General features: G+C 54.5%; 2 protein-coding genes across 2 annotated transcripts in view; one reads left to right on the top strand and one right to left on the bottom strand.

Annotated features, from left to right (window-relative positions):
• ABHD1 (abhydrolase domain containing 1) overlaps positions 1 to 11,610 on the top strand; it is a 128,826-nt gene that overhangs the window by 110,012 nt on the left and 7,204 nt on the right. The window contains exon 2 of the mRNA XM_082217805.1: positions 10,550 to 10,646. Within this exon, the coding sequence (XP_082073931.1) occupies positions 10,575 to 10,646 (72 nt within the window). The 5' untranslated portion in view covers positions 10,550 to 10,574. The remainder of the gene's footprint in view (positions 1 to 10,549; positions 10,647 to 11,610) is intronic.
• CGREF1 (cell growth regulator with EF-hand domain 1) lies at positions 1,217 to 8,414 on the bottom strand. The gene is made up of 5 exons (XM_082217958.1): positions 7,758 to 8,414; positions 7,571 to 7,642; positions 6,234 to 6,304; positions 3,399 to 3,517; positions 1,217 to 1,708 (listed from the first exon to the last, which is right to left on the bottom strand). Exons 1-5 carry the CDS (start codon positions 7,832 to 7,834, stop codon positions 1,331 to 1,333), a joined length of 717 nt encoding a protein of 238 aa, XP_082074084.1. The 5' UTR covers positions 7,835 to 8,414; the 3' UTR covers positions 1,217 to 1,330.

Here is an 11,610-nt window from a genome sequence, read left to right as displayed (position 1 = left end):
GAGAGAGCTGAGGAGGGGGGCACCAGGTCCTGCAAAGAACTGCTGGTGGGTCATTTGATCTTGTGGGGCATTGCATGGCAAGGGGGCACCAGGTAGCTAATGCCAGAATCCCAATTCAAAATGACCTTAACAGATTGGAGAACTGGGCCCAAAATTGTGAAATGAATTACAACAAGAACAAAGGTCAGGTTCTGCTCTTAGGCAGGAAGAACCAGATGCACAAATATAGGATGGGGGACGCCTGGCTTACGAGTAGAACATGAGAAAAGTACGTGTGCCATGAGTCCACAGTGTGATGCAGCAGCAAAAAAGGCTAATGCTATTCTAGGCTGCATCCACAGAAGTCTAGTACGCAGGTCAAATGAAGGAATAGTCCCACTCGATTCTGCCTTGGTCAGGCCCCCAGCTAGGATCCTGTGTCCAATTCTGGGCACCACAATTTGAGCAGGATATTGACAAGCTGGGAGGTGTGCAGAGGAGGGCAACGAAAATGATCAAGGGTCTGGAAACTGAGCCTGATGAGGAGCAGTTGATGGAACTGGGTTATGTTTAACCTGGAGAAGAGGAGACTGAGAGGAGATAAGAGAGCCATCTTCAACCATCTGAAAGGTAAAGGGACCCCTGACCATTAGGTTCAGTCGCGGACGACTCTGGGGTTGCGGCGCTCATCTCGCTTTATTGGCCGAGGGAGCCGGCGTACAGCTTCCGGGTCATGTGGCCAGCAGGACTAAGCCGCTTCTGGCGAACCAGAGCAGTGCACAGAAACGCCGTTTACTTTACCGCTGGAGTGGTACCTATTGATCTACTTGCACTGGTATGCTTTCGAACTGCTAGGTGGGCAGGAGCAGGGACCGAGCAACGGGAGCTCACCTCGTTGCGGGGATTCGAACCGCCAACCTTCTGATTGGCAAGTCCTAGGCTCTGTGGTTTAACCCACAGCGCCACCCGCGTCCATGAAATATTTTAACAGCTGTCAAGTGGGAGCGAGAACAAGCTTGCTTTCTCCTGCTCTGGAGGGGAGGACTCAAACCCATAGATTCAAATGGCAATAAATGCATCTCTGACAAAAACAATAGGAAGAACTTTATGTCAGTAAAAACTGCTCAACAGTGGAAGAGACTCCCTGCGAAGGCGATGGACTCTCCTTCCTTGGAGGAGATTTTTAAGCAGCAGGTGGATGTCCATCGGCCAAGGAGTCTTTAGTTGTGATTCCTGGGTGCCCCTTCCAACTGTGGTTTTAGGGGCTGGGAGTCAACTTTGCCACCCTGCGCAGCCTCTGCTTTTCAGTCCTCCTCCGCTGGGCCCCCTTTCTCTCGGGGGGGGGGGTGTTTCAGTCTCCTGGCATGAGAGGCTCCCCAGGTTCCTGCGGCTGAGGTGCCTCAGCTGCTTCTCCTTGCCCCGGTGCCCCCTCCTGATTCTGTGCCGGGGGGCTCAGCGAAGGGGCCTCCATCACGCCCTGGTTCTGAGCCGCCTCTGACGCAGCCGGGGACTCAGCAGTGCCTTGCTGGCCAAGAGGATCCGGGTGGCCGACGCCTTGTCCATCAGGTCCATGGGGTGCCCGCAGCACGCCACCCTCTTCTCTATTGGGGGCAGCGAGGAGGGTGGGGGTCTGGCTGTGCCAGGGCCCCTGAAGCAGCTCTGAGGGCTCCAGCAGCCCATCGCGGTTCAGGTCCTGAGTGGCCAGGATGTTGTCCACCATCAGGACTACCTGCAGGGGTCAAGGGGGGCATTTCCATTTATTTCATAACTTTTATACACCCCTTGATTGGAAAAATAAAACCTCAAGGAGAATAAGACCATAAAATTATAAGTAAGAACAGAAGCCCCCTAAGAGGACCGGAGGGTCCCTGCAAGGCCTCTGCCCTGCTGAGACCCCAGGAAAAGGTCTTGCACAGGCAAGGCGCCTCTGGTTCTGCAGGTGGCAGGTGCCCATCACGGTTGGCATGCAGGGAATTTGCACGTCTCTCTTAAAGAGTTGGAGAAGTTTCAGGAAAGGGCCACCCAAAAGATTGAGGCAATGCAACCACAGCCTTGTGAGGAAAGGATGCAGCATTTGGGACTGAAATTCAGAGAGAAGGCAAGGAAGAGGCGACAGGACAGAGGTTCATAAAATTATGGCTGGATAAAAGTTTTCCTCCCTCTCATCACCCTGGAGCTCATGAATGTCCATTGAAGCTGAATGTTGGAAGCATCAGGACAGATTAAAAAAGGAACCTTTTCATGCAGCTTATAATTAAACTTTGGAACTCACTGCCACAAGGAGCAGTGATAGCTTTAGAAGAGGGTTAGACAAATTCATGGAGAGGGCTAGGAGGAGAGGGCTGCTGGATCAGGCCAATGGCCCATCTAGTCTAGCATCGTGCCCCCCCCATGGCCGACCCGATCCCCAAGGGGAAACCAGCAAGCAAGATTTGAGCGCAAGAGGAACTCTTCCCCTCTGCGGTCTCCAGCGATGGCCCTTCAGAAGCCCAGCTGCCTCTGACCGTGGACTCCAGACACTTTCCTGCTTGTCCAGGGCTGGAGAGCCTCCCTCCTTGGAGGTCTCAAAGCAGAGGTTGGATGGCCCTCTGCCCCGGATGCTTTGGCTGAGGTTCCTGCACTGGCGGGGGCTGGACTAGATGACTCTAGGGGTCCCCTTCCAACTCTACAATTCTATGATTCTAAGCCAGGCCTAGGCAAACTCGGCCCTCCAGATGTTTTGAGACTACAATTCCCATCATCCCTGATCACTGGTCCTGTTAGCTAGGGATGATGGGAGTTCCAGTCCCAAAACACCTGGAGGGCCGAGTTTGCCTATGTCTAAGCAGATGAGCCCCTTCATGGACTACTGCCTTGCCGTGGCGAAGGGGCTTGAATAACTCAGAGAAGCTATGAGCCGTGCCGTGCAGGAGCACCCAAGATGGACAGGCCATAGTGGAGAGTTTTGACCAAACGTGATCCACCTGGAGCAGGAACCAGCAAGCCACTCCAGTATCCCTGCCAAGAAAACTCCATGGACAGATCCTGAAGCTGAGGCTCCAAGACTTTGGCCACCTCATGAGAAGAGAAGACTCCCTGGAAAAGACCCTGATGTTGGGAAAGATGGAGGGCACAAGGAGAAGGGAACGACAGAGGACGAGATGGTGGGACAGTGTTCTGGAAGTTACCAGTATGAGTTTGACCAAACTGGGGGAGGCAGTGGAAGACAGGAGGGCCTGGCGTGCTCTGGTCCAGGGGGTCACGAAGAGGCGGACACAACTAAACGAGTCAACAACAACAAAGCAGATGAGCTTTGAAATGGCAGGCAGGCGGAGGCAGCCATAGCAGGGAAGGCACTCAGATTCACAGCTCCTGCAGCCTGGGCAGAGATGCGCCCTCTGCCTGGCACACAAAGGCCAAGGAGTGAAAGCGGCACCTACCGAGTCCGGCACAGAACTGTCTCTCTGGGAGGGCATCTCGCTCAGCAGCCTCATGAACTCCAGACCGTCCAGCCGCCCGCTCTTGTCATAGTCGTGGAGGGCGAAGAGGAGCAACAGAGCTGCAAACACCAGAGGGGTGAGATATTGGGGGGGGGGGGCTGAGCCAGAGAGCACAGGAGCCCAAATCCTGCCCAGAGCAAGAGCCAGTGGAGTGACTCCAGCTGTGGGGTGGAGGTTTTCCTGCGGCCTGGGACTCCCACCCACCCACCCTCTCACCTCTCCTTCCTGACCCACAGAGCCCTCCCCACCTATTTTCCCTGATGTCCCCAGCACTCAGACCAGAGTTGCTGGGCAGATGTTGCAGCTGCTTCACTGGGAATCTCCTTTCTTGCATTTTTTAAAAAATAATAATAATTAAATTTATTTGGTTTTTCAGATTAAAATTTCACAGTCACATATTCAACATGCAACACAAAAACAAGATTCCAAGGAATCACCTGGACTTCCATCCTCCCCTTTGTGGGTCCTATTGTTAATCATTTCCTCCTGCATCTTTTATAATAATCCACATATTTTACCTCAACTGTATCCAAAATTCACCATTAAGCTACAAGTGATATTCCAGTCCTACTAACTAACTAACTAACTAACTAACTAACTAACTAACTAACTAACTGTTTACAATGGTCTTTAAGATAAGTTATAAATTTCCCCCATTCCTTATTAAAATTTCGATCTTCCTGATTTCTGATTCTTCCGGTCATTTTAGCCATTTCCGCATAATCCATCAACTTGATCTGCCGTTATTCTAGCATTTCAATCTATTCTTTTGGGTTCTCACCTCTGGAGCAGCAAAAAACCCAAGCTTTCTCCATCTTCCATGGTTCAGCCCTTGATATCTTTGAAGGTGGCTCTCCTGTCTCCCCTGAGTCTCCTCTTTCCCCGGCCAAACACCCCACCTGTCTCAACCATTCCTCATCCGGCTGGGACCATCTTGGCTGCCCTCCTCTGGATGTCCGAAGGAAACCCTCCCTTCCTTCCTTCCGCTCCCTTGGGAAAAGACAGCAAAGCCAGCTGGGCTGTGTGGGCAGCCAGGGACTTATTTTAGGCTCTGCATAATCACAGGCTGCGCTTCAGTGGGAAGATGCTGGCCATCTGCAGGGCCACGACTCTGGAGCAAGGAGGCCCCTTTCCCAGCATCCTTGCTATGGCTTAAAAAAGGTGCTTTTAATAGTGACACCTTGTTACCTGAAGGTCTTTTTCTGTTTATTGAGTGGTTTAACTTTGTTGCAGGAATTTAGGTACAGGTGGGGGGGGGTTGCCCCTCCAGCAGATATCATGCACATGCAGCCCACTACCAAAACCAGCGCAATCACGTTTGTGACTTTTGTGACTTGTCCCCACAAAACACTTCATCACAGTTTCTTCCTATCTATTCAAAGGGCCTCTGCTGCACAATACAAAATGTAAGAATTCACTGATCAATGTATCTCTGTACTGGCTCACTGGGAAAACTTCAGAAATTCATCTAGACAGGTGAGCTCAGCTCCTCAGCAGCCCCTCTGCCTGAGGGATAATCCCTGGCATCCTGATACCTGAGTGCCAGACAGGTAGCGATTCCAGAAATAACAAACCCAGATGAAGACAAAAGGGTGTGATGAACTTGGCTGGGAAACAGGGAAATATCTCTTTTGTTCCCCTTGATGGGTGTTTGGTGGAGGGCAAGGGGAACCATGGGGCAGGGTCCAGGATGCTCAGATTCCTGCCACCAGACCTCCCCTTTCATGATGTAACCGTGATGTATGAGTGATGTAGTTGGGGGGTGTAACATGGGGATGAGCAGCTAATAAAAATTGGGGGGCTCTTTTGTTCAGGGCTTCCATCTTGTTCCACCTGGTGGCAGGTGGGAATCCTGTGGCCACAGTCTTCAATCAAGACCAGGCCTCCTGGCTGCTCTTTTGCTCTGGTATTCCTGGCTGGTGTCCTTGTTTTTTGTCCAAGGGAGCCCTCAGATTTCTCCATTAACAACTTCAAAAGGGGTATGGAGGTTGCTGGTTTTGCTCAGAGAGAGGCTCCCCCCCCCCCCAGCAAACTGATCAGGGCCCCCCTCTTCTCTCTTCAAGACCCAAAGCACCTATTTCCCATTAGTTTCCCTGTTTGACTTCCCCTCTCCTGCCATACACAGATAGGCTCCCTGCCTCCCCTCCCCTCGCTCTGTTTACATCCTGCTCCGGAGGGCGGCACCCGAATTCGAATTACAGGGAAGGAGATTCTAACTAAACCTTAGCAAGGACTTTCTGGCTGCAAGTGGAAGAGGGTGGAGACACTCCTGGGTCAGAAGTTTTCAAGCAGAGCCTGGATTGTAATCTGTCAGGGGTGTGTGTGTGTGTAATGAGCTGTGACTCCTCCATTGCAGGGGGTTGGACTAGATGACCCCACAGGGTCCCTTCCAACTCTACAGTTCTATTCTTCTTTTTTCCTCTTGCCAAAATCAGCTGCTGCTCCAGCTGTCCCGTCCCCTCCACCCCGCTTTTTGCTACACACACCTGTGCTTGTTCTGAGGTTCGCTCAGCTCCCCCAGCAGGATTTGTTCTTTTTTTACCCATTTCTTCCCCAAAGCATTTCTTCCCAACCCAAATAAAGTGAGCGGGACAGTGTCACCTGCCCCAGGGGATTCCCTGAGGCCCCTCTTGGAAGAAAGACACCCACCCACCCCCAGGGCGCACAGGGCCAGCCTTCTACCCTCGCCCCCAGCTCACGCTCCCTGCCCTGCCAGGCCCTGGCACTCAGTGCCATCTAAGGCCACCCTGGCCCTGGGACCCCATTGCAACTTACCCTGCTTCCTGCTCATGGCGCTGGCCTTGCCATCCTCTTGCCCGACGTTCTTCAGGTACTCCTGTATCAACCTACGCCAGGCCAAGCCACAGGTCAGCAAACCAGGAGGCAGCGGAGGGTTGTGGGGCTTGGCAAGGGCAGGGGGCAGCAGGGAGCCCCTGGGCCTGGGCAATGGGCTCAACGGTCAGGAAGGAGCCAAGATCTGCCCATTCCAGGGACCGGCAGACTGAGGCATTTGCAGACAAAGAATTTGGGGCAGCTCCTGTTTGCTCAGGATCAAAATGCCTGATGGGGAAACTGCGCCTTGAAGGGGTGGGGAGGGACACCTCCAGTTCCTCATTGGGGAGGGTGCATATTCTGCACATGCTCAGAGGCCCTCTTACTATATGCTAGGGATGAACTACCTGTATATGTTCAGAAGCTGCCTTACTAGATGCCTGGTTTGGGGGCTTGAATGAGCACCAGGCCTAATTGAAAACTGACTGCTAAACGAACTAAAAAAGATATTAAAATATAATTTCAGCAAAAAACCAGAGGCATTCTTATCGAGGTTAATTAGCGAAGAAATTCATAAAAAAGATGTAAATTTGTTCATGTACGCCACAACGGCAGCAAGAATCCTCCTGGCCCAAAGATGGAAACAGCAAGAACTCCCCAGACTGGAGATAAAGATGGTAGAATTTGTGGAGTTGGCAAAGTTGACGGGGGGGGGGGAATCAGGAATCCACCAGATGAAAGGTTTCAGAAGGACTGAAGCAAATTCATTTATTATTTGAAAGAAATTTGTAAATATTTGAAATATTTGAAAACGTTTGTAGCTTTGTGAAATTAAGGTGCTATGAGAGAGTGATTCTTGAATGTTGATATAAGATAAAGAAGTGATTATGGAAATGCGATAGATGCGTTAAGGCTATAGGGAAGTCAGAAAAGAGGTTGATGCTCTGTCTGAGCAAATAATAGAAGCTGTGATATGTGTAATGAAATGAAATGAAATATGGAAAACTCAATAAAAATCATGTTTTTTAAAAAAAGAAAGCTGACTGCTGGGGGGGAGGCAGAAGTAGAGGGGAGGGGGCCCATTCTCTGCCTGGCGAGGGGCAAGGACTGAGCTGCCCACTTGTATTGCGAGGCGTGGACTAGAAGACCCTTGGGGTCCCTTCCATTTCTGTGGGGTTTTTTTGGGGGTGTTCCTCAGCTTCAAGCCTGGGGGGCCCTTATTTGAGTGGGTCAGAGGCAGAGAGACCTTGCCTCCCTCTCTGCCAGTCTCCCCCCCCCAAATGTGTCCTCCCCAGGGGCAAAGGGGTGGGGGCAAGGGGTGCGATGGGCAAGGAACTCACCTGGCAGACTCCTGCCCTGGGTCGAGGGGGTTCGGGATGGGGGGCTCCCTGGCACTGGGGAGGGGCTCCGACCTAAAGGGCACAAAGAGAAGGTGTTGTTGGAGGGGGCACCAAGGACCCCCTCCCCAGCTCCAAACCCCAGCCTTTCTCCTTCCTCCTTCCCCACCCCCAGGTTCCCCCCTGGTACCTGTTAGCGCCCTCCTTTGGGGCCGCCCAGCTGGCTGGCACCGCGAGGAGCAGCGCGGCCAGAAGCATTTCCTTCATCCTGGCACCGTTCAGGGGTTGGCACAGGAACCCGCCGTCCGCTCATGCCCTGCCAACGCGGCGGGCTGCCCGCTTCGTCGCTTCGGTGGGCACCGGGGCTTTGCCAAGCAGCTGCCGGAGGTGGCGAGGGCCCACGGGGAAGCGTTCCCACGGGCAGGGAAGCCGGGGAGCAGCCCAGAACACGGATTCCGACAGCGGATAGACAGACCCCGTTCACACGCAGGCACGCGCCTCCCCCGGGGACGCCCCAAGATGAGAGGATGCGCGCGGCCGCGGCGGCAGAATGGACTGTACCACTGCAGCGTGGGAGGGGGAGAGATCACCTTGCCTGCCTAATATTCTGCACGTGGGAAAGGAGGACCCGGGTCCGGGGAGAGGGGCAACTGGAGCTTCCCAGGAGATGCCACCGCCCGCCCGCCGCCGCCTTCCTCCTCGCCCTGCCGGCTGCTGCCCAGCCCCGGCCACGCGCAACACGAGGAATCTTCCTCTCCACGCGTGGATCGTGGGGGTGACGGGCAGACCGAGGGACCCACGAGCGACCGCCGCTGATCCCCGGCTGCTGGCGGCCGTCCTGGGTCCACGTGGCGGGGTCCTCCCTCGGGTCCTCCCTCGGGAGCTGCCTGCCAGGCGCTCCGACCATTGGGCCTCGCAGCCGGTCTGGGCGGCAGGCGGCTCCGACGTGGCGCTCTCCGAGGGAGGGGACTTCCCTGCGCCAAGGAAGCCTCGGGAGACGATGCGAAGGCACCAGACACGCAGGCAGAGAGAGAGACCGAGTTGTTTCCCGTGCAGTAGCTTTTATGGGAACCGGGGATCGTGGAACTTGGAAGGCACCCCAGGGGTCATCTAGTCCAACCCCCTGCCACCAGGACGAATTCCTGCCAGGAGGACACCTGTAATAAACAAAAATCTGTCCTTATTCCCTTATGGGGGACACAAGAGCCCTCATAGAGTCCTTTGTAGGTTCTCCATCGGTCGGAGAAAAGAACAGAGGCCAGCCAGAGAATATTGAGAAGCAAAGCAGCTCATAAGCCTGATCTTTATTCATCTGTTGCAACAAGGTGCTCCCCTCACACGCAGGAAAGGAGGAGGACCCAGAACCCAGGCATGGCCCCCCTTATATAGACATTTTTACTTGCCCGCCCTGGAGTCCAAGACCACCCCCAGAAACATCATACCTACATCACAGAAGAAATCACAGATATCTGAGTGTGTTGTTTACCTCCTGTCTGGCAGGTTACCTCTTAATGCTCACTTGATTGGATACCCTGGGGAGCCTGGCCAGTCTTTTGTAATGATAAATACTTAGTTCCTGAACCAGGTCACAGCCTCACCCTGTTCATACACAGACAGACATACCCTTAAGATAGGATTTGTGAAGGAAAAGACAGCCGCTGGGAGAGATCATCAGGGGGTTTGGGCTGGGTGTCCATCAATATGCGGATGATACCCAGCTCTACCTCTCTTTCAAATCGGAACCAGTGAAGGCAGTGAAGGTCCTGTGTGAGTGTCTGGAGGCGGTTGGAGGATGGATGGCGGCTAACAGATTGAGGTTGAATCAGCAGAAGTACTGTTTCGGGGGGACAGGGAGCGGGCAGGTGTGGGGGATTCCCTGGTCCTGAATGGGGTAACTGTGCCCCTGAAGGACCAGGTGTGCAGCCTGGGAGTCATTCTGGACTCACAGCTGTCCATGGAGGCGAAGGTCAGTTCTGTGTCCAGGGCAGCAGTTTACCAGCTCCACCTGGTACGCAGGATGAGACCCTTACTGCCCACAGACTGTCTCGCCAGAGTGGTGCATGCTCTAGTTATCTCCCGCTTGGACTACTGCAATGCGCTCTCTGTGGGACTACCTTTGAGGGTGACCCGGAAACGACAACTAATCCAGAATGCGGCAGCTAGACTGGTGACTGGGAGCAGCCGCCGAGACCACATAACACCGGTTCTGAGAGATCTGCATTGGCTCCCAGTACGTTTCCGAGCACAATTCAAAGTGTTGGTGCTGACCTTGAAAGCCCTAAACGGCCTCAGTCCAGTATACCTGAAGGAGCGTCTCCACCCCCATCATTCTGCCCGGACACTGAGGTCCAGCGCCGAGGGCCTTCTGGCGGTTCCCTCACTGCGAGAAGCCAAGTTACAGGGAACCAGGCAGAGGGTCTTCTCAGTGGTGGCACCCGCCCTAGTGGAACGCCCTCCCACAAGATGTCAAGGAAATAAGCAGCTATCTTCTCTTTAAAAGACATCTGAAGGCAGCCCTGTTTAGGGAAGCTTTTAATATTTGGTGTATTACTGTATTTTAATATTTGGTTGGAATCCGCCCAGAGTGGCTGGGGAAACTCAGCCACATGGGCGGGATATAAATAAATTATTATTATTATTATTATTATTATTATTATTATTATTATCATCATCATCATCATCATCATCATCTTTCCCGCTCTCCCCTGCTCAGCCTGGGAGGGAGGGAGAGAAGAGTGCCTCTGAGCATGCACAGAGCTCTCAGAGGGGAGACCCTTGTGCCGCTTTCTCCTCCTTCCCAAACTGGGCTAAGGCGCCTCCCTCCCTTTGGGCTCCTTCAGGCTGGACTGGAGCGCCCGCCCCAAAGATGGCCGCGGGTGGGCGGGGCGCGGCTTCATGCCCGTCCCAAAGATGGCCTCCCCGGTGAGGCCGGGCGAGTGTGTGCGCCTGCGCGAGCGCCTTCCCGTCCCGGCCACTTCAGCTGCCCGACGGCGCGGACGGCGGAGAGATGCTGGGACTGTCGCTGCTGCTGGGCTTCAGCACCGGCTGGCTGGCCTATTACTGGGCGCGCGTCCCCAAGGTCAGGCGGGGAAGCGGGCGCTGCTCCGGGCAGCCTCGACGGGGCGGGCGGGCGGAGGCGGAGCCCCTTGGCCAGGGGGAGAGGGCGCCCCGGGCATCCTTGGCACCCCTCTTGCGGGCGAGGGACTAGGCTGGGGGGACCCTTCTCCTCCCACCCCCACCAGCCCAGCTCCCCCGACGGCAGCCCGACGGGACCCCTGGCCAGGTTCCCAGGTGGAGGCAAGAGACACCGGGAGAGTCACGGGGAGATGGGGATCTCTGCTCCAGAGGCTGCTCGTGCCGCGCTCCTTCCCTCGGGGGTCTCGGGGCCAAGCCTGACATTTGCCCCCGACGGCGGGGTGGGCTGCCTGCCTGGGGCTGGCGTGTGAGGCTGACACACGTGCGGCAAACCCCCGCTTTGGAAAACAGGCTCGGAAGTATTCATTAGGTGTCTGCCATAACAATAACCAGGGACAGAAACTAGATTCCTCCCCGCCCGGTGGCCACGCCTGGTTTTGGCTCTCCCGGGCAGAGAAGCACCTTCTGAGGTTCTGGGCAGCTCAGTTTCAGGAGGATATGGACAAGCTGGAAGGTGGGCGGAAGACGGGGAAGGGTCTGGGAAACAGCCTTGTGAGGAACGGTGGAGGAAGTTGGGGTCTTTAGGCTGGAAAAGAGGGACCGAGAGACAATGTGATCAAAGGCAGATTTAAGGAAGCGCAACTGGCTCAAATATTGGTGTTGCACACATGGTACTCCAGAAACTGGAGACCCCCAAATCTGCCACTGATATGGCGGTTCCCTCATTGCAAGAAGCCAAGTGACAGGGAGCCAGGCAGAGGGCCTTCTCGGTGGTGGCGCCTCCTCCCATCAGATGTCAAGGAAATAAACAACTATCTGACTTTTAGAAGATATCTGAAGGCAGCCCTGCATAGGGAAGCTTTTAATGTTTGACGCATTACTGTACAGTGGTACCTTGGGATGCGAAC

Source organism: Podarcis vaucheri (assembly GCF_965113315.1).
Source record: "Podarcis vaucheri genome assembly, chromosome: 3".
Classification (NCBI taxonomy): Eukaryota; Metazoa; Chordata; class Lepidosauria; order Squamata; family Lacertidae; genus Podarcis; species Podarcis vaucheri.
This window is presented reverse-complemented; position numbering and strand designations above follow the sequence as displayed.

What these genes read in the sequence shown, in the direction of transcription:
- CGREF1 (XM_082217958.1), bottom strand. Translation starts at nt 7,834, where the DNA reads ATGAAGGAAATGCTTCTGGCCGCGCTGCTCCTCGCGGTGCCAGCCAGC. An exon ending in CCAGGGCAGGAGTCTGCCAG is followed by an intron (nt 6,305 to 7,570) that starts GTGAGTTCCTTG and finishes GGCCTGGCGTAG; the next exon opens with GTTGATACAGGAGTACCTGA. An exon ending in ACAGTTCTGTGCCGGACTCG is followed by an intron (nt 1,709 to 3,398) that starts GTAGGTGCCGCT and finishes TGACCCCTGCAG; the next exon opens with GTAGTCCTGATGGTGGACAA.